The sequence below is a fragment of the Papilio machaon genome, chromosome 4, assembly GCF_912999745.1.
Source record: "Papilio machaon chromosome 4, ilPapMach1.1, whole genome shotgun sequence".
In the NCBI taxonomy this organism is placed as follows: domain Eukaryota; kingdom Metazoa; phylum Arthropoda; class Insecta; order Lepidoptera; family Papilionidae; genus Papilio; species Papilio machaon.
Window position 1 is genome coordinate 9,422,518 of NC_059989.1, and position 23,790 is coordinate 9,446,307.

Consider the following 23,790-nt stretch of genomic DNA (forward strand, 5'->3'; position numbering starts at 1 on the left):
GTGCGGACGAAGAAAACTATGTCCTTCTCACTGGTGCGGAACGATTATCTCATAAAAAATCACGGCAGGCCTTTATCGGCCTACCACGCACTGACGGTGAAAAATATCAACTCGGTGCGGCAGGGGTCTATCGCGGCCCGCCGTCCCAACAGGCGGTTCGCGACCCGATACCGCACGGAGCGCCCCGCTTCGCTAGTTAGTGTTGAGCCATCTCACTGAACTGTACGTCGGCGTCGCGTTTTTTCTTTTCGTAAAATTAACGACGCACGATGGCAGGAAACAAAAGAAAAATACAAATTTTGGAAAACAAACTAATTCGCGAGGCAGATAAAAGTAATAGTGACAGCAGTGAGGAAATATTTTCCTTCAAGAAAAAAAATAGATATTTTCCTTCAAGAAAAAAATAGATATTATCCTTCAAGAAAAAAAAAATAGGATGTGCACACAAAATCTTTGTGCGGAATATTTTAAAGACAAGCATAAATAAATAATTAAATAAACTATTTTTCATTTCTTTTCTACAATTCTATTTTATTTTCGATATCCCCTTATTTTTGTCTTTCCCATCACTACTAAAAATACTTTCTAGTGCGGTGCTGGTCGATATCGACCCGCCACTTTCCCTGGTTCATTTCTCATTTCCTGTTTGGCAGATCCCGGGGCGAATGAACTCTAAAGAAGGTGGGTTCAAGGTTATTCTAACAGTCCAAAAAGTACACACTTATATTATGTTTTCGCAAAGATATAGCGATATAATCTAACCTTATGCTGGTGGGTCGAGAAAGGCCTGCCACGCACTGGCGGAAAAATCATTGGGGGCACACTTTGGCCCGCCGCCGCACCAGACGAAGGTTTAAGATTTTACTTGCCGCAGCTAAGGTGTTAAGGATACGGGCTCCATACAAGGCATGCAGCTTGAGTTGTAAATAAAAGAAATTGAATTCACGTATGCGTTTATTTGTTAATTGATATATATTTCATTACTAGCTAGCGCCAGCGACTCCGTCCGCGCGGACTAAAAAAAAGCATAATAAGTAGCCATTTCATGGAGATCCGTTGAGCCGTTCTGGAGATACCTTCAAACAAACAAACATCCATCCATCCATCTAAATATTCGCATTTATAATATTAGTAAGATTACCGCTGATTGAGTAATTTGCAACATTTCCTAACAGTTTTGAAGAACTCTTTTATTGTGTACTTAATGTTGTCCGCTTTCTCGTCTTTGCATTATGTGTATTTTAAATAATTAAGAGAGCAGAGCTAAAAAACATAAACGGGATAAAAGATTTGGAAAATGTGTTTTTATACTAAGTATTGTGATAATATCCTTAAAATGTAATGTGGTTTTCTTTTCTCAAACTGTTCTTTGTCTACAGGAAACAATGTGGATACGCAACATCGACAGATTGATCAGAAATCGAACCAGTGGTTTGGAGCGACTTTGTCCAGTACTGGACGGAACGGACCTATTGTGGTAAGTTATATAAATCAAATCTTATTAATTAATTAATTAATATAATAATATACATGTAAAAGTTTAGATCGATGGATGTTTGTTTGAAGGTATCTCCGAAAAGTCTCAACGAATCTTGATGAAATTTGGCACATAATCTGGAAAAACACATAGATTTAATGTGTACTTATTACGTTTTTTTTAATTCTGCGCGGATGGTGTCAAGGGCGACACTTAGTATATCATAAAGTAAAATCAATTGTTAATTGTGTTTAACTTAATCTAGGTTTTTTAAGGGCTGTTTGTAATAAATCTGAAAATAAATTTGATTATGCAATAAATTGAAACCCAATTTTAACAGTTACATATAAAATTAATTTCGGAATCACCAATATTTTGCAAGTTACTGAAATGCTATAAAAATTCAATTCGGTGAACTGATTTAATAATATTGTACGCGTTTGCGCATAACTCATACTTGTAAAAATGACCGAGTGAAAGCTCCAAGCGCCGCGCAATCTTAATGCTTGTGAGTTACGAGGGCTGTTTATCTGTTCTCATTTATGATAACGAATTTCGCATCGAATTTATTACCATGAAGTCATTCTTGTCTTGGTAAAAGTAAGAATTGAGTATTTACGTTTTGATTTATCCATCGATTATCCAACGGTTGCTGCAGACCGTCTGTAAAATAAGAAAAAACTTTAAGTAAAAATTCATAAGAGGAAAAATAATTTATATTATAAATTGCACTCAAAAATGATGCTTGAATCTAAAGTGTAGAGTAATCGTACTTGTTATTGCAAGTTAATTAAATAATGCAATCTCTCTGATAGTACTGTATATCTATTGTTGCTCTAGCACACAATGTGATAGTTCTATAGTGTTAACAGCAAGCTCGTCCGCGACCCCATAAACCGTGTCATAGTGACCTATAAAGTTTATGGGGCGGCTGTCTGCTACACCCTTCCTGTTCCACCCATCGTTTGTCTGCTGATATTAGCTGTACTATGTCACTTGTACTTGAAATGCCAGCCGTAAAACACATTGTTGTTTTACTTCACACAGGTATACTGTGGCAAATTGGTACTTCTGAACTATGGAAAAGATTTATATGACTTTTGAATATTTAAAACGTTGCGCTGTTTAATCATGAACAAACAAAAAATATAATTATGGTACCCCTCCACACCTTTAGAATGACATTTTTTTTTGTATAACTTTTATGCTCTAACATCTGTTATCACAACAAATGGTTCATAAAGATGACAGTAATGCGGAGCCATTAAGAACCTTGCCCATTCGAGGAGGCGCAGTGATATTTCTAGCTAGCGGGCCGAACTGCGGCCTCATCATGTGATGGGGTTGGCACAGATTAGGTCACGGGGTCGCCTTTACGATTTGTTGGCTAAACGATTACCTTCCAAGTGTAAACGCGGTCAGCTATCTAAATCACAAGACCAATTTCAGCTTTTTATTTTATTTGAGCGAGACTGAATTGTTACTTTGTTGCCGGATTTGGACACTATAATGGATTTAACATCATCATCATCAACCGCCTTTATCTACTCACTGCTTGGTATAGGCCTTTCCCAATGTCTTCCATAGTACGCGGTCCCCCGCCTTCCGCATCCAACCATTTCTCGCAGTGCGAACTATGTTGTCGGTCCACCTGGACGGAGGACGCCGAACGCTCCTGGTCCCCTTCCGTGGCCTCCATTCTAAAACTTTCCTTCCCCATCTGGCGTCGCTCGCCCGACAGATGTGACCGGCCCATTGCCACTTCAGGCCACTGACTTTGAGAATTACGTCGTTTACATTGGTTCTTCGGATTTATGTATTTTGTAAATTAAGTTTACAGTTTTAAAGGAAATAATAGTTATATGGTTTTAGAAACATTTAATGGAATATCTTAGTCGTAAACAGCTTTAAGTCTGGGTACGTTGGTGTGGAGGATAAGCATGCCAATTTAATATCACTTATATTACCAAAGGTGCGATCGCGAATCTGATACAAATGACATAATGATGACATCGTATGATACGATATTACAATAAAAGCGCAAGGCATTTTTTTAAACGTCGATTACTCACGCCGCTTACTCAGGCGAATACCTCAGTGGCTCGGTTTCAGGAGCTGACTTTTTGCATTCCATTTTTAAAATCACTCACTGAACGCCTTCCCCGAAGAGCCTGCGTCTGTCCCCGCTTTCCGCTCACCGCCGCCGCTCGCCATCGCGATACAGTTTTTGCTTCGTCTCCGTAAGGAGTTGGAATTTTTATTTCGGTATGCCGAATTAGTACAAAAAGCGGACTCTCTCAGCGCTGTTGTCGCTGCAATTTGTTTAGCCGTTTTGCTCCATTTGTAAGTGAATGTACAACGCGTTCGGAATTTATTATAGTATCTAAATTATACAGGATGTATTTTATGTATGTTTTTGATCTTAAGGTTTCATCTCAATTAAAAACATTAGGGTTTTATTGTTGTATTAATAGCAGTTGCATTGGGATTATATGAATCACATGTCTAAGCTTGTTTGTTCCATTATATAAAAGATTTGATTATATCGTAAATAATATAATACTAATAATAAGATTAATACGTAAAAAGACGCTTTGCATTTAACTTTTTAATATTAATTTTGATCACGTCAAAACTCGTATAATTTTCTTGAGTAGTTTTAAAGACTTTGGGATAATACGTTAAAATCTGCATGTCTTTTACGCATTTACAAAAAAATATCCCGCTGTATATGTGGTTGTTTAATTCGCATTAAAAATAGTGTATTGATTTATAATTACTCGTCGGCTGATCAGCCAGCACAGGCAGCCGCTGGGCGCCGCGCTTTTTGCTGGAATTATTTATAACAAATTGCCGAGCGCTCAGCTACTCCAGCACGCCGCGTAATGTCCGCTCCTTTTCAGGAATTGGTATTGTTCGATTATATTCCTTCACCATTTTATTCTCACACTCCATACACGATATTGTTTTTCTTTTTATATTTAATTTATATTGATTTAGTTTCTACAGTATGAATTTAATTTGTCACAAAATAATCGCTTTTGCATTTGTTCTGCTAAGCTCGATATCTCTATCAATGTTCCGCTTTAGACAGGATTTGTTTTATTGCCTTTTGTTCCTCATCGCTTTAATGAAGATTAGAAATATATAGCTATACTTCAAGTACTGCCGAACCTAGATAAGGAAGAAATCTCTATACATAAGCGAGAATATCTTGGTCCCTTCAACTCTCGCTGATCCAGGTTTAAATGCATATTTGGTTTAAATTTACATCCTTAGAGAAAAACAATCTATATAGTTCATTTTATACTTTCATTTGAATATTTCGATGTGTATTATAAAACGGAACTGTACTTCTAAGGGCAGTTGATACTTACAAATAAAATGCAGTTTTGTTCGAATGCTTTCCGTCTAGAATGTCTAGATTTACTTGTAGATTAGCGCTACGTGTGAGGATGAATAATTTTGTATTTCGTGTAAAAATAAAATTTCTCATCGCCTTCTATAGCTTGTAGAATAGTTTATTACAATTGCAAATAAATATCCTGCGATAAATCTCTAGATATCGCGACTTCGCCTGTCACCGCATTCGTCGCCACTCGCCATGCGCAGTGCGCACGCGCATCTGCTTACGACAACCATAGATTAAATAGTGCATGTGTTACGGAATGTTTCTCGTTAAGAATGAATAATCTACTTTTTTTTGTGTTTGAATTTTCAGTTCTTCTATGGAGCGTAAAAAAACATAAAATTAAGTACATTTTTTTGATCAATCCTTATATCGATCTCTATTTAACATTTCACAAAACAATGAGCGAAACTTAATTTAGCATTTAATATACCTATTATGATAAATTTTGAAATGGTTTTCATAACTTTTGGATACTTAAAATTCTGTCAAAAACGTTACTGAACAAAAGATAGATAAAAAACTTCTTTGATTCTTGTCCGATGTTTACTCTTTGGCGATTACGTTGCGTTTCATTGTAAGCTTGTGTTTCTGTATATGGCATTAGGTTGATTGATGCGACGATATCCCTCGGATTCTAAGTACGCAGCATTGTTTCCTTTTGCTCTAACTGTCTACCATTTATATGCGAATTATACGACTGTTGGCCACGCATGGGACACGCGTTACAATGAAAATGCTAATCTAAATGGCGCTACATCTACTGCAAGACGTGATAGGTTTTGTAAAATAATTATGGGCTTAGAGTATTACATTAATTCCGTAGATACACAAATAAAACTTCTATAGACAGGCATCATTGTTGTCGGCGTCTTAGGCTAGGTGTGGCAAAAAAAAATTACTTGCAGATATCAGTATGTCTATTTTATAAAAGATCCTACACCTACATCTCAGTAGAGTCTAGAACAACAATGGTTAGACGTCTACGAAATTATTTGCATCCTTGATTAATTTTGAAAAAATACGAGTAATTAAAAAAACATCAAGTGACTTACTCCACATTTATGTAATTTTTTATTATAATAATCGAAAATTTTGTAAGAATTTAATAAATGTGAAAATTTGAAAACATCCTGTAGTATTGTTTTTGAAGTAACAAATTATCCGGCGATTTGTCAGCGGCGAATGCTTTCGTTCTTGCGTCGCGCCCGATACGGGCTGACGGGCTGATGGCGCACACGTCGCGTCGTAGTCGCGCGGTCGCCAACTCACCTTATATGGCTCTACCTTATTGTCTTCGCTCTTTGCGGATTTCTGCCATACTCCTGACTCCTGTTGCTTCCTTCAGCGCTTCGGCAATCATTGCCGAAACAGGAAAGCGCCGTACAGACGTACAAAACGCAGATTTTAATTTTATAAATATGGAAACTCCTTATCAGACAAAGAAATGACTTCATGAGTGCAGGCAGAGTAGAGTAATCGACTATAACAGAGACTTTTCAAATATGTACGTACGAACAGAACTACGAATTTAAACGTAACATCACGTTAGTAATTTTTTCCGTAATAAAAAATGTAAAGATAAAATAAAACTTTTATCGTTTGTTAATTATAAGTGTTTTGAATATGCAATTAATACAAGGCCATTTAAGCCTTCCATTCTATTTAAATTGAAATAATGTCGAATCAGTCGCGGTTCAGATTTCTTATCCCCGAGAAATCTATTACGAGTTGTGTTTTTTGTAAGCGTCTTCATTAGGCGCCATTCTTCATCCTACCATTACAGTTTTGTTAATTCGATCCGCCCGTCTAATGGACCGCGATCAAGATATGCTTAAGAGATACTAACAAATGCCTTTTTATCTCAAAAAAATTTTGCGATAATCGAATTTCTTTTGTAGTCTTTATATAGGTAACTTCTATTTAAACTGCTTTTTGACTTAAAATTAATTATGATAAAATTTATAGGCAAATGTAACTAAGTTTCTTGAGAACTGATTTAAAAATCCAATTATCGCAGAAGAATTGTACATAATCTATGTACAATCTAAACGTAAAGTATATCTTAAACTTAACTATGTAAATATTAAACATACAAAGCACAAAATAAAACAAATATAGAAATAAATACGTATTAATTGAAATAATGACATCGTGTTGTTGAATTGAAACCGATATTGTAATAAAACTCACGCCATAGATTATTGCATAGAGTCGCAACGTAGAGGCGGCGGAGAGGCGTCGCAACAAATAGGCGAGATGTATGGCGCATGAGATGCACATTTCCTTTACTTCGCGAATGGTGTAAGTTACAAGAATCACGTGATATTAAACATTCAAAAATTTACATAAATTATACCTACATCTATATATATAAAAGAAAGTCGTGTTAGTTACGCTATTTATAACTCAAGAACGGCTGAATCGATTTGACTGAAAATTGGTGGGCAAATAGCTTAGAACCAGGAATAGGACATAGGATAATTTTTACCCCGTTTTCTATTATTATTTTTTTTATGTCGCGGGAAAAAGCTAGTTAAAAATAAATCTAATACAATTCTATCAGTATTTTTAGAATTCGATTAACTGGTATTTAATATAAATACAAGTCATACTAAAATACAGTCTTATACTAATGTCATGAGAAACTTTATGATATTACATAAATGCCTGATTTGAACCCACGATTTAATGTTTCGCATTCAGAGTAGTATTAACCATCATGAAATTGACGCTTCAAACATGGCCATGTTATTTCGAATTGCCCTGACCTTGTGACTTAGGGCGTTTGGGGGCCTTCGGCGTTTGCCAGGAGAGGGCAATAAAATAATACGGGGACGATGCGCCTCGCGCCCGTAATAAATACTCTATTGTCCTCGCCGGGTTAAACTGATAGCCCCACGCCCCGCGCCCCGCGAACCTCGGACACCCAGACCTATGTGTCTGGGATGCATATGCATATTTGTAATTAAAAGCACTTGGAATTGATAGGTCATAATAATTTTATCGCTAAATTTAGTATCACTTTGTCACACGATACGGAACATACGAGTATTGTCGATTCGATTCCCTTTCAAAGAAAATGTTACGGTCGTTTGCTTTAGTTTACAATTGTATACTCTAGTCTTCTAAGCTCAAAAATTGGCGCTGTATTTGTTGAAGATAAACAAAAAGTACTTCATGAATCAAATTGGTTTTTTGATACCTGTTTCCTTTAGCGATAGTAATACGTGGCCGGTTAAATGCGGTGATTGGGTGGCCGTACATTAGAGTTGCCATGACAACGCGCAATTTCATCGCCAATGGCCCGCTGAGATGTCTCTACATGGTGTACGTGAGAGCTTTCCTTTTGAACTGAGAGGACCACATACAAATTGGTATACCTCGACATTATGGTTTATTAGTTTTATTATCCATTGTATTATATTACGTGACTTTATGGTAGCTTATAGCGTCTAAGTATGGCGTTATAATGGATTAGGTAGCCAGTAATAATTATGACCGATCTATGTAAGGTAAGACATACTTCGTTTCTAGTTCCAAATAAGATCATTTAGTTTCAAATATACTTGATATTAATAGAAAAGATTTCTCTTGATCACGACCACCAAAGAAGTCATTGATGAAGCCCCTTCTTCTTTTAACCTCTATAATCATCACCATCAGCTGATACTACCCCACGGTGGGGCTCAAAGCCTACACTTTGTTAGGGGTAACTAGACCATAGTCAACTACGCTAGCCCAGTGCAGGTTGATTTCACGATGTTTTCCTTCATCGTAAGCACGTTGGATAAATGTACGTGTGAAAAATAAATTGGTAGATGACGGTATTCGAACTCATGACTTATAGATTACAAGACAAGCGCTTAACCCCTGAGCCACCGACGCTCCTATAATCATCATGTAATATAAAACTAGATATTATATGTGAGTAAGTAGTTGTGGTATGCATTTCCTAGTTCCCAAGAACACCTGACCACTGACCGAGATTATCAAGTGCGTGCTTATGTTGACCACCATACAGCTATCGTACTTGATGCCGTTACCATATGGTCGTGAACAAATATTGTATACCATCATACATTATTTTATGGACGTGTTGTTTGTACCATCATCTTATCAAACTGAATTTTGAATTACCATACGTAATTTGATGGCATATTTAACGTAGTGTAACTTATTTAATTATGTCAATTGGTAATAATCATCAAGCTATATGCATTGTGCGCCGCGCCCTGCGCAACGCACTAGCGCACGCGCACGTAATGACAACAGGCGTGGCCTAAGGTTTATAATTGTTTAGTTAGGGTATTGTTATTTTTATATATTTAAAAGATCGTATAATTTAGGTAATTTCTAACTTTCTGTCATAAGCTTATATCACTTATCATTACTGTCAACAAAATTCTGTCCTGATCTTTTCGGTAAAGCAAAAAAGATCGGTGCGTTCTTGCATTAAATTTGTGGACTTTCTAACGATTAAAACTGCCATTTAATCAGATATTACGTAATGGTACCTTTAGTAAACTTTACTATGTTTTAGTGACCTCGTCAATTTACAGTAAAGTATAGAACAAAAGATAATCAGAACTGCACCAACTTAATGACGAGGTCCGGCGCGGAGGGTCCGCATTCCGATAGCGTGACCCCTGAGTCCTGAGCCTGGGGCCCGGGGTCCGAGGCCCGCGCTCGTATCCTACGTTCGATAACAGCGGCTTTTGATTTATTATTAATTGGCTCCGGTCATCAGATGCACTTGCACTTGCTCTGAGAATTATAATTATGATTCATTGAATGCAATACGAGTATAGTTATATCAAATGTACCATAAATATTGCAAGATTGAAGTTGATTGAAAAAATCTCTGAATGTATTTATAGTAAATAATTAGATATCCTTACTAAAAGTCCACTTCATATTATGTAGGGCACAACAGAGAAGTGGACGACTTCGCGCAATTCTTTAATTTCGTTTGTAAATCCTAATTATAAGGGTTTCGGTTTCTGGGATTTGATTGTTATAGATCAAATGGATACTGAATACGTTTATTTTTCTGTTAAATTCGTAAATCGTACGATTGGAGATAATCTAAAGTTCTTTCATTGATAAAATTTTATTTCTTAATCATAATATCATTAATAAATTATAGTATCAACCAGATACGGCGCTAGAAACGTAACAAGTTTCATCTGGGCCCGCCATTTACAGATCAGTCCTTATGAAGTGACACTGGCCATAATAACTGTCCGCCACAGAAAGTACGCGCCACTCCTAACACAGTACTACAGTTAGTGCACGGCCAAAAAAACTGGGAGCGTCGAGATGTTTCCCCATTTATAGAGGTTCCCAGTAAACCCCCATTCACGCTTAACGGTGTACACATCGTACAATTAGGGCCACTAGCGGACTGAAGTATGTAAAAAGTAAAGGAACGACTTGGACTGGGATACATCACAGTTATACACCTTTCTAGTATTACTACGAAACAACTGTACAAACCAGGAATGATTGGTTATTGCTTTTGGAAGTGGGTGAAGATGATAATACAAAATAATATGCACCAAAAATTTGAAATTACTCGTAGTTCCATATAGTACATTTTAGGTACTTTGCATATAAACAGTAGAGCCTAATATACGTACAAGATTGTCACAATCATTGTTGCATTAACGATACTAATGTTGGCCAATCAAATATGGTTTACCTAATAAGAAACCACAACGACATTGCAGTATTTGGTCCAATGTTTCCAAATTCGGAGACCAACTGGTCAACCTTTTAGTTAGTCATAAAGATTTGTTTGATGGCAACTATCGATATTTACTTATTGGTTCTGAAATGTTGGTAAAGGCCGTGTGACCAGAGCCAGATCTACATATTTTGTCTCCCCGTCCCGCTTTCCTGTCCTTTTGGGACCTTTAACATCTGCGGTCTTCACTGGCTAGAAGCTGCACAGATTGCTAGTTTGTTTCATTCTTCATTATGTACTATACTAAAACAAATAATCACTTTATTAATTTGTCGTCGTAATCCTTATTTATCTAAACTTCTTTTAATTTAGTTGTCAAAATGTTTGGAAGGATCAAAATTATACATTCTCTGGCATTGTCTTCTGACATTTTGCCGCGCATTTTCCTTTGACCGTTATTATGATGCGTAATTAAATATTACCAACTCATACAGTCGTACGTGCATTTTTCCTGCCCTTCGAAATTCAAAATATGAATCTTCTTACTGTCCATATAAGGCAACACTAGTGACATTTTAAAGTTGACACGGGAATTAAACGTTGACTCCTTTTAAACGTTGTTAATGTAAGGTTTTGCGCATTCAGACTGTAATCTTATCTCAATTAATATTTCATTACACGAAAAGGTTATATCGTAAGTACCGAGACGCAAATTATTTATAATATATGAAATCATCGTGAAATTAATAAAATGCTCTTATTAATACCTTGTTAGCAACAGAAAAAACCTTCTGTTATTGTTGTTATTGTTATTTTTAAATCGCTTAATTATAACTACATATAGTCATTCTATATATATGTTTGTATTTACAGGATTATTACAAATAATTAACTGTCGTAACACATACCCTAGAAGCAGATTTACTTTTAACCGCACACCATATTAGCGGTGGTCCCATTCAGCGACACTAGCGCCATATTCAGAGCTAGGCAACTGTCTACTTTTTATATAATCCCTAAAGAGATCGCCGTTGGATTCTCAAAATTAACAGCATCAGAGTAACTGTAACAATCTGTACTGGTATGTCAAAGTAGTAGAAATATAAAAAAAAATATTTATGAACTAAACAATAATAATTGGACAAGGTTATCTGAGCCGGTGGACATAAGTGAAACTAAATTAAAACATATTTACTATGCCTAAGTAATTTTTAGATATTTTTTAATAGCTAACCGCCATAACAGTGCTACTCTAACTAAGCCAAATTTAATCCTACTGTAAATTAAAGCGAACCCAATCAATCATACGTAAGCTATGTCAGTCATCTTTCAACAAACATAGTACTAAGTGTTACGCACCAATTCAGTAACAAAGTGGCAACATCTAAAGTCGATTAGCCGCGCGTGCGCAGACAGTGGCGCCGTGCAAAGTGGAATGTCCTGTAACGCCGGCCCATATTGCCCCACGATTTATATTGACTACCATACAATAGAAGCGTCAGATATCGAGCTGGTATATAGTACTCGATCTATAATGGTTTATGTTTCATACAATGTTCAAGATAATTTGATGAAACAAAAATAAAAATGGTTAGGGTAAATGGTGGTTGGTTAAGAATTTTTTACACAGAGGTCATATGAAAACATCGAACAGTTTTCTTTTTTTTTCTTTTGTCACTAAATGTAAAATCAATTTAATGATAGGGGGAAGGGATTGACTCCTGAAACACAGGGCTTTGCCCTAGTTCAGGGACCAAGGCTTCCACATAATTGTATATATGAGTATTACAATAAAGCAGTTATTTATTATTATTAATCGTGGTAATGCATATTTAAGAAAATTCGCACTCTATGACTATGTCGTAAATTCCGTATACCCATTTAACAATGTTGTTAAAATAGCGGCGGATATCGTTTGAATACTCTTTATGACAGTCATATAATAAACTAACAAACAAGAAAGTAAACATGACGAAATAAACACAAGAAGAATAACATTCTGTGATGTCCGGCGCGTTATTTAGACACGAATGCGCACAAAAGATCGGCATTGTTGTATGATTTACAACATCGTGACAGACAGACAGACAGCATTGTCCGCATATGTAGCTTTCTCAAGTAGGTGAAACGGGTTGGGACAAACTTCCTGAATCGTTTTGTCATTCGGATTTAACTGTATGTATTCCAAATAACAAATATTAGAAACAGTAATAAATTTTCACTTGAAAAATGGGTTTCGTCGGTGAATGAAAACGGTCAATATCCGGTCTACATTTTAGATAAGAGGTATATTTTTCATAAAGTAGAACACCATTAGTCTTGTCTAGTTCGAAAAAGTTGTCATGATAGTTAAGAAATATTTGTAAGAATTGAGAGAGAAAGAAACATTTTATTAATATTTCATTGAGTTTTAAATGTACATAGAAAACAGTGAGTTTAAAAATACTCCTTGCTCTATAAATCTTAACCTCAAATGGGTACATATTGATGGTTTTACGCTATCGTTCGTTAAATTGTAAAACAGATAAATATAAATTGACTTTTATTATCTAAAACAAGTACAAAAGAGGCATAAAATTTACGTAATCAGGTTGGTTTCGTTAGCCCAATTCTGATACAGTTGCGGCCAGCGGTCCAGTAGCTATTCTGGTAACTGAAGTAGGCCAAATCTTCGTGTCAATTGGTATGTTTGAGCAATCGAGCTTTGATTTAGCGGTCAATTTTGTTTCTTATGGTACTTAAATGTTTACTACTAGTTACAACGCTACAAATATCATGTCTTTTATATAACACAGGAGCGCCAGTGGCGCAGGGAAGCACTTGACTTATGCAGGTCCTGGGTTCGAATCCCGCCATGTACTAATTTTTCCGATTTTAGATTTAGATATTTACATTTATCTGATAATTTTACGGTGAAGGAAAACATCGTGATGCAACCTACTCATATCTGCAAAGAAATTCAAGAATATGTGTGAAGGCGACCAACCCGTGGGCCAGCATAGTTGACTATGTCTAGTCACCCTGTAGGCCTTGTCACCCCTATCTTAGGATAGGATCAGTGTCCCTCAGTGGGGAATTACAGTGAGCTGATAATGATACCACAGTACTATATCTTTCCTGTGAACAATTTTACTAGTATATTATGTAGTATATTATATGATATCATTACATATGTATAAGCAAGCCTTTTATCATGTCTGCGTAAATGTCTAGTTACTAGACACATCCATACTAGTCGTTGCTGTCAGGAATTTGTCGGTCGTATCATAAAAATGTTGAAAACAACAATATAATCTGTGCAGCAGTAAACTGTAATATGCATTTTAATGGATACTGTACATGAATGTTGTATTGTATTTTGTGAATAAAATTTTAGGAAGCAAAATTTATGGTTTTAAAACATATTTTATTATCTCGGTAAATTTTACGATTTCCTTTGTTTTCACAAAGATTTCGTTTACTCTGATTCATATATCTCTGAGTCATACAATACTTAGCAATATTAATTTCACAACGTATCTTGAACAAGACAATTTCCGTATAAATATAATATAGAGATAGGAAAATTGCTCTACTATTTACTTTTGCTTGACCTTACACAATAAGATTATGGTATATGTATATGGTAGCCTATGTGTTCTTCCAGACTATGTTCTACATCTGTGCCAAATTTCATCAAGATATATTAAGCTATTTCGAAGACACCTTGTAACAAACGTCTATCCATCTATCAATTTAAATTTTCGCATTTATAATTCCAAACACACTCCATTTCCGGGTGCGTTCATTAACTAAAGAACTAGAATACACTCTTAGAGAAAAAGTATCTCTGGTTCTCTAGCCTAATTGTATACCGACAGAGGTCAAAGCTTGAAGCTACATAGAACGAGAATCGCCTCACCAAAAAAGTTTTAAACAACTTTTAACAAAAAAAAGTCTAATAAGTGTGACCGCCCACTACATACATTGTTTGTTGACATTGTCAAAAAAACAGCTAGTTGTGGATTTTGACTACCGTTCAACGCATGCTATGTAAATAACCTTTGTTAGGTTATGTTTACATGGGACTGATAAAATAAATAAACATAGAAGTGACGGACTGTAGATTGTTATAGCAATTTATATACGAAAATTTCTACTTTTAACTAAGAAAATAAAAAGTTGAAAAGAAATCTTTGAAATTGTTTTATTATATAAAATATGTAAAGATAATTTGGTACAAGTGAATTAAAAAAATATTTTTAAACAAACATGATACTCAGTCCGCCAGATGGCGTTGTTAGTACAACGCCTCGAACATTAATATTGTTAGTTTATTTGTCTGGAATTAACTTGACGCGATGGTAGGTCAGTTGCATTTGCTTTAATTTAGTAAAGTCAGCTGATATATGTACCGCAACATAAACCTATATAAGTAAAACCTTCGGATAAATCTATAGTATATTTCACGAACCATCTTATAAACCTATTGAAACTAGGTTGAAACAATTCAATAAATGCTTAGATTTTTTTTAAAATACATTGCAATTGTTGAATATGAAATACACAGGAACATCAAAACTGTCACCCATATATCAACTCATTTCTAGTGTGTAGTGTGTATCTCAGAGTATGACGGCTAGAAGCTAGTAGCTGGCGGCTACCAAGTTCATTCGGCGTAGTATTTACGTAGCTCTATTTGTGGAATCGGCGCGAGCTTCCCCCGAACTGTAAGGTGAATGGAACGAGAATATGAAGGATGTTGTGCCTATAAATCTTACAGGAAAGCGGGTTTGATGTTGACGTAATGCGTTCACGTATACAATCTTAATTCAAGGAAATTGTTATGTAATTTTTAGGTATGTTTTTTACTTTAAGATAATTTTGTTCTTTTGGTTGCAGGCTTGCGCACCGCGCTACGTGTCGTTCGTGTCTGCTAAGCTGAACCAGCGTAATCCTGTCGGTTCCTGCTTCGTCGCCAAGACTCCCGACGCCATCGACGTAACGGAATACTCACCTTGCAGAAATTGTAAGCAAACGATAGTATTTACACTTATTTTAATACTTGCTACCGCACTCAGAGTCGTAAGTCGCTAAGTTAGCTTCTCAGAGTAGATTGTTTGTAAGAAATCTACACTAAGCGACTATTTCAGTAGCCCTTAAATGACTCCAACTGCCATTCCTGATGAAGTTAAAATACATAATTTTGGCAGCTGATAAAATATCACTAACTATCCTATAAATTTCAATGTTATTTATAAACCAACACGTTAAATTTTATGCGTCAACCCAATTTTACTGTTGCGTCCGCCATTACCGGCGGAAGTGAGTTTGGAATTTTCGCGCGCTTTTACTGCTGCCATTATAAGACGCCATAATAGTCTTGATATTTTTGTTATTGCTTTGTAATTTTATGATATAGAACATAGATTTTTGTTCAATTTCATATTTATCAAGGAAAAAATTAGAATATAATATAAATATTAGAATAGATTTTCCTTTTATAAACGTGTATTGAATCATCACAAATAGTGATATTTTAGAATTACTTATTTTATTTTCTCCCTTGAATTCTGTCACAATTTTCTGACTGTGTCATTCAATATAACACATATAATAATATACTTTCTTAATGTGTGTCGGATATGTTATGCCATTAATTTTACTACGACGGCGACGCGTCTTGACACATTTAAGTCTTTTATATCGTAGAGTATCGCCGGAGGTTATGTATTGTTCTATGTATATTATTAATATATTATGTTCTATTATATATTGTTCAGTATATTAAGATGTATGTTGAAGTATATTTAAATTTGTATGTATATGTATTTAGATATTATGTAATCTGTTTAGGGCACGGCTCGCAGGACGAGGGTGAGTACGGCGACTATGTTATCAATGTATAACTTCACTTGTACAGCGTAGCCGAACACTACATTATTGTCATTGTAACATATTATATGTTGCTGGAGACGTTGTTGACTTTTTCTATTTAGCATATATAGTTTAATTGTGTAAAAATATTAATTAAATTGAATTCTTTTAAGTATCAAGATGTACTGCGCGAAGTTCATGCGCATCGTTCTTGTTGTCATAGTTACGGAATTCTTAATTTACTTGGTTGAACTATAACTTTTTCCGTGTTAAAGAAAATTTGTTTCTAGTGAAATAAGTTTCCAGCACCATATTACATTTACATTATAATTTTCATTTTACATTGTTATTTGATGTATAATTTATTTAATTTTATTCGTACATTGTGCTTTATGTGTATTATTTTTTTTTAGATTTTTTATTTTAATTTAATTAAAAAAGACTGTTCATACTTAAATTCAATAAATTTAAACTAATAAACACTTATATGTAATATTAGTCATTTCATCAAAATTATCATTTATTTCTCTTAAAACTAAAAAAACTAGAATAAAATAACTGAATTTCCAATTTATTAATTCTTGTACTAGAAAACACATGTTTCCTTAAAACATTGTTATATTGTAATTGTTTACAATAACGTGTTTCATAATTTTTCCCCGTGAGTCCAATTGTACCTACGTAAAGTGTTTTCAATTCATTGAGCTTACCAAATACGTTATAATAAGTTATTATACGTAAGCAGTACGTAATTTAATGACGTCATGACACCATGTTGAGTAGGTGACGCATTTGTCACCGCATCCTATGTCCACTCTTTGTGTTGTGTTTTGTTTACTGTAGAAAAACTGTTTTTGAAACTTATTATTCTCTCTGTTTCTTCCAATCTTACTAATATTATAAAATGCGAATGTTTAGATGGATGGATGTTTGTTTGTTTGAAGGTATCTCCGGAAAGGCTCAACGGATCTTGATTAAATTTTTCCCGATTGTAGAACATAGAATGGAAGAACACTTAGGCTACATATAAAGTTTTTTTTAATGTCATGCGGACAGAGTTGCGGGCGACAGCTACTAGAATTATAAAGATGAAAATATGTAAACGTCATTTAATTACTTATTTCTGTTCACGTTAAGTTTTCTTTTCAAATTCATCGTCATGTGCATTTGTGTTTATAAGAACAATTTTGATTATTAAGTTTAGACAACTCTACATTATAAGTACAAACATACTTGCATGCTTTAGTACATAGTATAAATATATGTTGTTAGTTTAATATAAACGTAGTTTGTGTGTTTATTTATGAAGGAGCGGATCCTAAAATCAAAGCCAAAGGTGCCAATATTATTCAATTTGCAATTTAACTTAATTTAAAAATTAATATTAAGAAATACATAAGTGAAATTGGGAGGTGGATAGTCACAAAATATATAATATATAATACATATAATTTATATTTGCAGCAAGTCACGGACAGCGCAAGACAGGCGTGTGCCAAGCCGGTTTCTCCGCCGCTTTGTCAAAGGTACGTTGCCTATTTAAATTACACTCATTACGATCTTTAACGATAACATCATTATCATTAACTTATATGTCTATACTATAAGTACTCTGAGACATATTAAATATTTATTTACCTTAATATTTAGCGATAAAACTTTGAATATAAAACGCGTAGTTTTTTTAGTTCGATTCCCAAGAAGTATACGAGTATGTAACCACGTTTTCGATTTAAAGATTCGAATTATTAAATATTTCATACTATTTTAAAAAAATAAATGTGTAATTCATACGTTCGTATAATGACCTTTTATATTTAAATGCATTACTATTTCGCAACGGTATCCACAATTAAGATGATAAGATATGAAAACGACATATACATCTTTCTGTGGCAAGATAAATATCAGAGCGTAACTGTTTGAATGCGATGAGATAACCATTTGAAGATCTCGATCAGTTTATAGCCAGAGTTGTTCGGCCCGAGGCATTATAGTCGGTAAACTTCTTGAAAAAATTACATTGACGGCACTTAAGTGAAATGAGTCAAAGTAACATAGAAATTCGCCAATTGTTTTCATAGATACGTCTATTAAATCGTTACGGTTTATATACTTTTGCATTTAAACTATCATAAATCTAAATATGTCAAATAAAATGCATTAAGCAATAAACAATGCCATGTCCATTGTGATGTATGGAAGAGAGAGTTGAATATGACTGAATAAGCACACCGGTAAAATTAATGCTGTATGGGGGCGCTGCAGTCCCCTGTCGAGCCGAGCTACTTTTGTCTCTAAGTGATCGTAATTCGTAACACATTTGCGTTTTAAAATTTAAAGAAAAACTTTTTACTTTGTTGTTTTAAAAAGAATGCATCTTCTCAGTCTTACTATCTTACTAATATTATAAATGCGAATGTTTAGATGAATGAATGGATGTTTGTTTGAAGGTACACCCGGATCAGCTTAAAGGATCTTGATGAAATTTGACATAGATGCGGAACATAGTCTGGAAGAACACATAGGCTACTTAATACGTTCTTTTTTAATTCCGTGCGGACGAAATCGCAGACGAAAGCTAGTTTGTTTGTATGTTTCAAATTTCTAATTAAGTCTTATTAAGATTCAATGAAATGACCAACAGGATTGTATTCCGTATAACTTCTTTATTCTTTCATACCGGTCGTTTGTAGAGAATAAAGTAAATGACTAGCAATATTAAAAAAATGAGTAATGGATTACTATCATTCGATCATACATCCATCATTATTTAAGTGCAGTAATTCTGTTAATACACGCTCGTCCGTTACTCGCAGACAGTGAACGGTACTGTACAGAATTAAAATTGAATTAAGGCCTCGTAAGATTAATATAACGTCCCCAAAGTGCATCGAGCTTACCCAGAGACGGGAGATAAATTCGTAATGTCCGTGGCAAAGCGCTAATAGCGGCAGTTATGAGGCACTTTTGACATTTTGAATGATATGACTTGATGATGGAAAAATGATTATTTTTATACAAAACTTTAATACAGCGAAATAAATAGCCTTTGGGACTTGCTTTCAAAACCATTGTTAAAAACGTACGTGCTTTGGCGGTACCAAAGCAAAAAAAACACGAAATGCTCACGAGAAATGTGTAAGCCTGACGCAAAAAACCTAGACAGCCCATGTAAAACATCGTGATTTTACGATCGTGGGAATAGCATTATTTTCGCGGTGTGGAATTATCAGTGAGAGACATCGGCGCACGTGAGACGACTGCGCGCGGCCACGGCTCGTAGCCTTATGAATTATTGAATACTTTTATTGTGGCCAGTGCAAAAAATAATGCGGAACGGTCGCCGGGTTCTATTCCGAAAATAGTAGTCAATATCGTCGATTGTCTTATTGCTGTTTTATGGTTGACTTTATTTGGCTTGCGAGCTGTCCACTTTGAATCGGAGACTGTCGTAGAGTTTGCATCTACATGTCAATCACTTCAGATTCGATAATTGAATGATGTCTTATATGTAAGTTTAGTTTAAAGTATTTATTCTTAAAAAGACAAAGAAAAAGTCACTTATATGAGAATAATATCGCACACTATACTTTTTTCCTTTTTTACAACAATAAAAACAACATAACTATGTTTTTATTATTTTAATAATATTTAATAATCATTGCCTCTGCTAATGTGTGATTTACCAAATTAACAAAAGCAATCTTAAAATATATCTAAAAACATATCTAAAAATTAATAATTAAGTACTGTTATTTTTTCAGTAACAATCTAAATAGATTAAACGATAAAATATTCAAAATTTAGTTACGAGTTCCAACAACTCGAATAATAGGGTATTAGTAATCTACATTCGAGTCACGGCTTCCTCTCAATGCTGTTTGGAACATCTCACACTCGGATCAGACCGACATGGAGGTGTCGTAATTAATCAAGAAACGTATAAACTTTGTTACATTAAGTATATGTTACATTAATTTTATCTATAAAAGTATACGTATTTTTATATTTTATACTCTATGTTTTAAAAAAGATAACGATCGGAGAGATAATTCTGATTTGACTTTTTTTATTTTATTTAATCTCTTTTTTACTTCAAAGATTGCAAATATTTATAAAACGTTCACAAAAATTAACATTTTTGTAGATATATTATAATCAAATTTTTGTTCAAAATGGACCAGATTCAAGGATAATTCTTGAAAAAAAAAAACTTCTTTCATTTTTTTCCAACGGAAAGCCGCAAGATGACGTAACTAGTAAGTAAGAAAATATAGAACTTAACATTTAATTTTATATTTACATTTAACGGATAGCTGAGAGGATTTGTTTACCTTGAACCATGTGTACGTGTTCGCATTACTAATCAGATGCAGAGCAAAAAATATAACGTAACGCGATACACAAATATCTCGCGAAACATCTTTGTTATGCTTCGCACGTTTGTTGTAAATTAAATCTGTTCTAATGAATTTATATCCTATACTAGCTTTTACCCGCGACTCCGTCCGCGCGGAATAAAAAATAGAAAACGGGGTAAAAATTATCCTATGTCCGTTTCCTGGTTCTAAGCTACCTGCCCATCAATTTTCAGTCAAATCGGTTCAGCCGTTCTTGAGTTATAAATAGTGTAACTAACACGACTTTATTTTATATATATAGATATAAATATAGACTGTACTTTCTATAAACAGATAAAATCTTAGTATAAATGGATATATATGATATTTGTAAAGTAAATGCAATGGGATCATTTCTATTCATTGCTATAGTCTATGGAAAACTGAATTCTAATATTTACGGTTTGAATTTATATTTTACATAACTTATGGCTCCTTATATTTATGCTAGTTGTACCTACGCGTTGAAATTAGACTACTTTTTTCGACTTTTCGAGTAATAGCTAATAGTTAATCATCCTCGACTTTTAATCTACACCTATTTGTATTTTGGAGATAGATATGTCATCAACAAGAACACCTAAACCTTAACTTAAAATGAACTAAGGAAATTGAAACCTTTATTTCGTAAAAAAGAAGCAACAACCAGAATCGTACATTTTAGTTCGGTTTCTTTGTGACATAAATGGGAGTAGTTTACATAAAGTAAAAAGTGCCCTTTTTATTTATTTGCAACCAATGTTCCTTTTCGCTATGCAAAATAAAATTCCTTGTCATCGCAAAGTCTTAAACATTCTTTGCGGAGTTACAAACATGGTTTTCGAACGCAACCGTAAACGTCCGCCATTTGCAGACAATGGCGTTGGCGGGAAAGCGACGCGAGCGCCCTCGCGAATTCAAACAGAGACATTTAGGGATTTGTCCAAGTAATTGTTTTATTGTTGATGGCTTATATATTGAATCGCTAGTATTGTTTTATTTATTGCGACGAAATACTGTTACATAAAGATAACTACAATGCTTTATTATATGCATGGAATTAAAATAAAACAGATTTTGGCGCAAAACTACGTGTTTAAAATAGATGGAGAACAATACTTAGATATTAATATACCAAAGTTAGAAGCATGCAAATGTTACAACACGTTGATGGCTAAAATTTATGAACTGTTAATTGAATATTCAATCACTTAGGCAGTCTGTGGTAATTCATGCTCTATGGCTGAAAATTTAATTCGCGGCTGTTATTGCTGCGCACGCACGGAACCTACAAAGGTTGAAGGTTGAGTAAAATTTTGTTTTACTCATTATCTTTTTTTTAAGGTTATACGGAATTTAAAATACATACTTCTTTTTAAACATGTGTCATAAAAAAAAACTAAAAAAAAGTGAAAATATTTTAAAGTCGAGAGCATAAGTTTCTAAAAGTTGATTCTTATCTCATATTGTCGCTCGTAACATATAGCTATGTCACGTTCCTTGAATTTCCTTATTTTAATTCAAAAGACTATTCGTACTAGTGACTTTGCACATTACTATGGTCGTAAAGGGAATAATGTCGCAATGAAACCGCAACTGTTGCAACAATGCACCGCCATCAGAGATCGTGGTCGTGGGTATCACCCAAGAAGTGTTGTAATATTCATTGTTAGTAGGAAATTTAAACTAAGACTTTCCTACACTCAAAGTCCTTTATGTAATATCGAAAAAAAACATATTTTGCTTTTAGAAGCACATAGGTTAAAAATATTCTAGCACTTCGAGTTAGAGAGGTGTGAGAGTCAATCAATTTATAATGCTAATCGCGTTCCATCAACAGATTTCAAGAACACATTCGAGTTTTTTTTTCTGCGCTTTATATGGCGTTACGACAACCACGACTTATATACATATTTATTAATAGCCAGTGAGAGTCGACATTACCATAAGGCTATGGGAGTTAGATGGTTTCTTTTTTTAAATGTAGGAATTTTACAAGGCGGCTTTATAGTGGTCGATGGTCGGTATGAATTTCAACTGACACGACACACATTCAATGTTTTAAAAAGAAATAATTTGCTACTTTGAAAGGAACGCTTTCTTACATTTTAATTTTGTTGAGGTGCAAAAGTATAGAGTAAAATTTCCATAGATTAAACTTCAAGGTCAACTAATTTTATGGCAAGAAGTTGCGGTGAAAGTCGATCTAATAGCATTCACTCTACAATCTCTGGTATTAAATAAATACTAAAAACAAAAAGCCTTTTAGAAATGTGTTCGCGGCTCTTTACCTAAATCTTTCAATTCTGTAAATGGCCTTGGGCTAACAGCTATAATCAGTTGTAAAAAATCGTTTGTCCCTTTGTTAAAAAAGAAACACGTGTTGTCTGTGCATGAGGGAAAGAGGGGGAAGGGGTATTTTTTATGCTCTTTGGGTGTCATCCGGAGCTAGGAGTTATCTCTCGAGTTCACACGCACCGATTTGTTGACACGTCTGCTTTCTGTTTGACGATTGCTGCAACTAATTCATAAGCTCAAAGCGTTTTTAAAAAGTCAAATGTTTTTGTTAAAGGAATATGGTATTCGTGGGTTACTTCAAAGGTCCGTATTATTTAATGCACATGGAATAGAAAAAAAAACATTTTTTACTTTTAATTATATTTAAATTTGCAATATCTACTTAAAAATAAAAAATGTACTACTTAAAAATATCAAGATTTTTGTACTTTTTGAACGTTTAGGATAAAAAGACACTAACTAAATTGAACCCGCGTTCGCTTATAATTTACGCCATAAATATGTTCGAGAGCCATACGACACCTTGTTTACGATCCGCTAAAAACAATAAACATTGCAACTAAGCAGAATTGTTATTTTATTGATACATACCGCAATTATGTCACCAAAAAATAGCGGACATGAAAAAAATAACTATAATATATTATTTAAAAAATCCTTGTAACGCTTAGATAATTAT

General features: G+C 34.4%; 1 protein-coding gene across 4 annotated transcripts in view; it reads left to right on the forward strand.

The window, feature by feature from the left end:
- The window catches only part of LOC106720739 (integrin alpha-PS2), a 75,721-nt gene that overhangs the window by 41,854 nt on the left and 10,077 nt on the right, over positions 1-23,790 (forward strand). For 2 of the 4 annotated variants that reach the window (XM_045677807.1, XM_045677809.1), the window contains exons 3-6: positions 1,380-1,477; positions 15,457-15,583; positions 16,411-16,431; positions 17,896-17,957. In XM_045677807.1, coding sequence (XP_045533763.1) covers positions 1,380-1,477; positions 15,457-15,583; positions 16,411-16,431; positions 17,896-17,957 — 308 coding nt within the window. The remainder of the gene's footprint in view (positions 1-1,379; positions 1,478-15,456; positions 15,584-16,410; positions 16,432-17,895; positions 17,958-23,790) is intronic. The other 2 variants (XM_045677808.1, XM_045677810.1) reach the window with 1 other exon arrangement.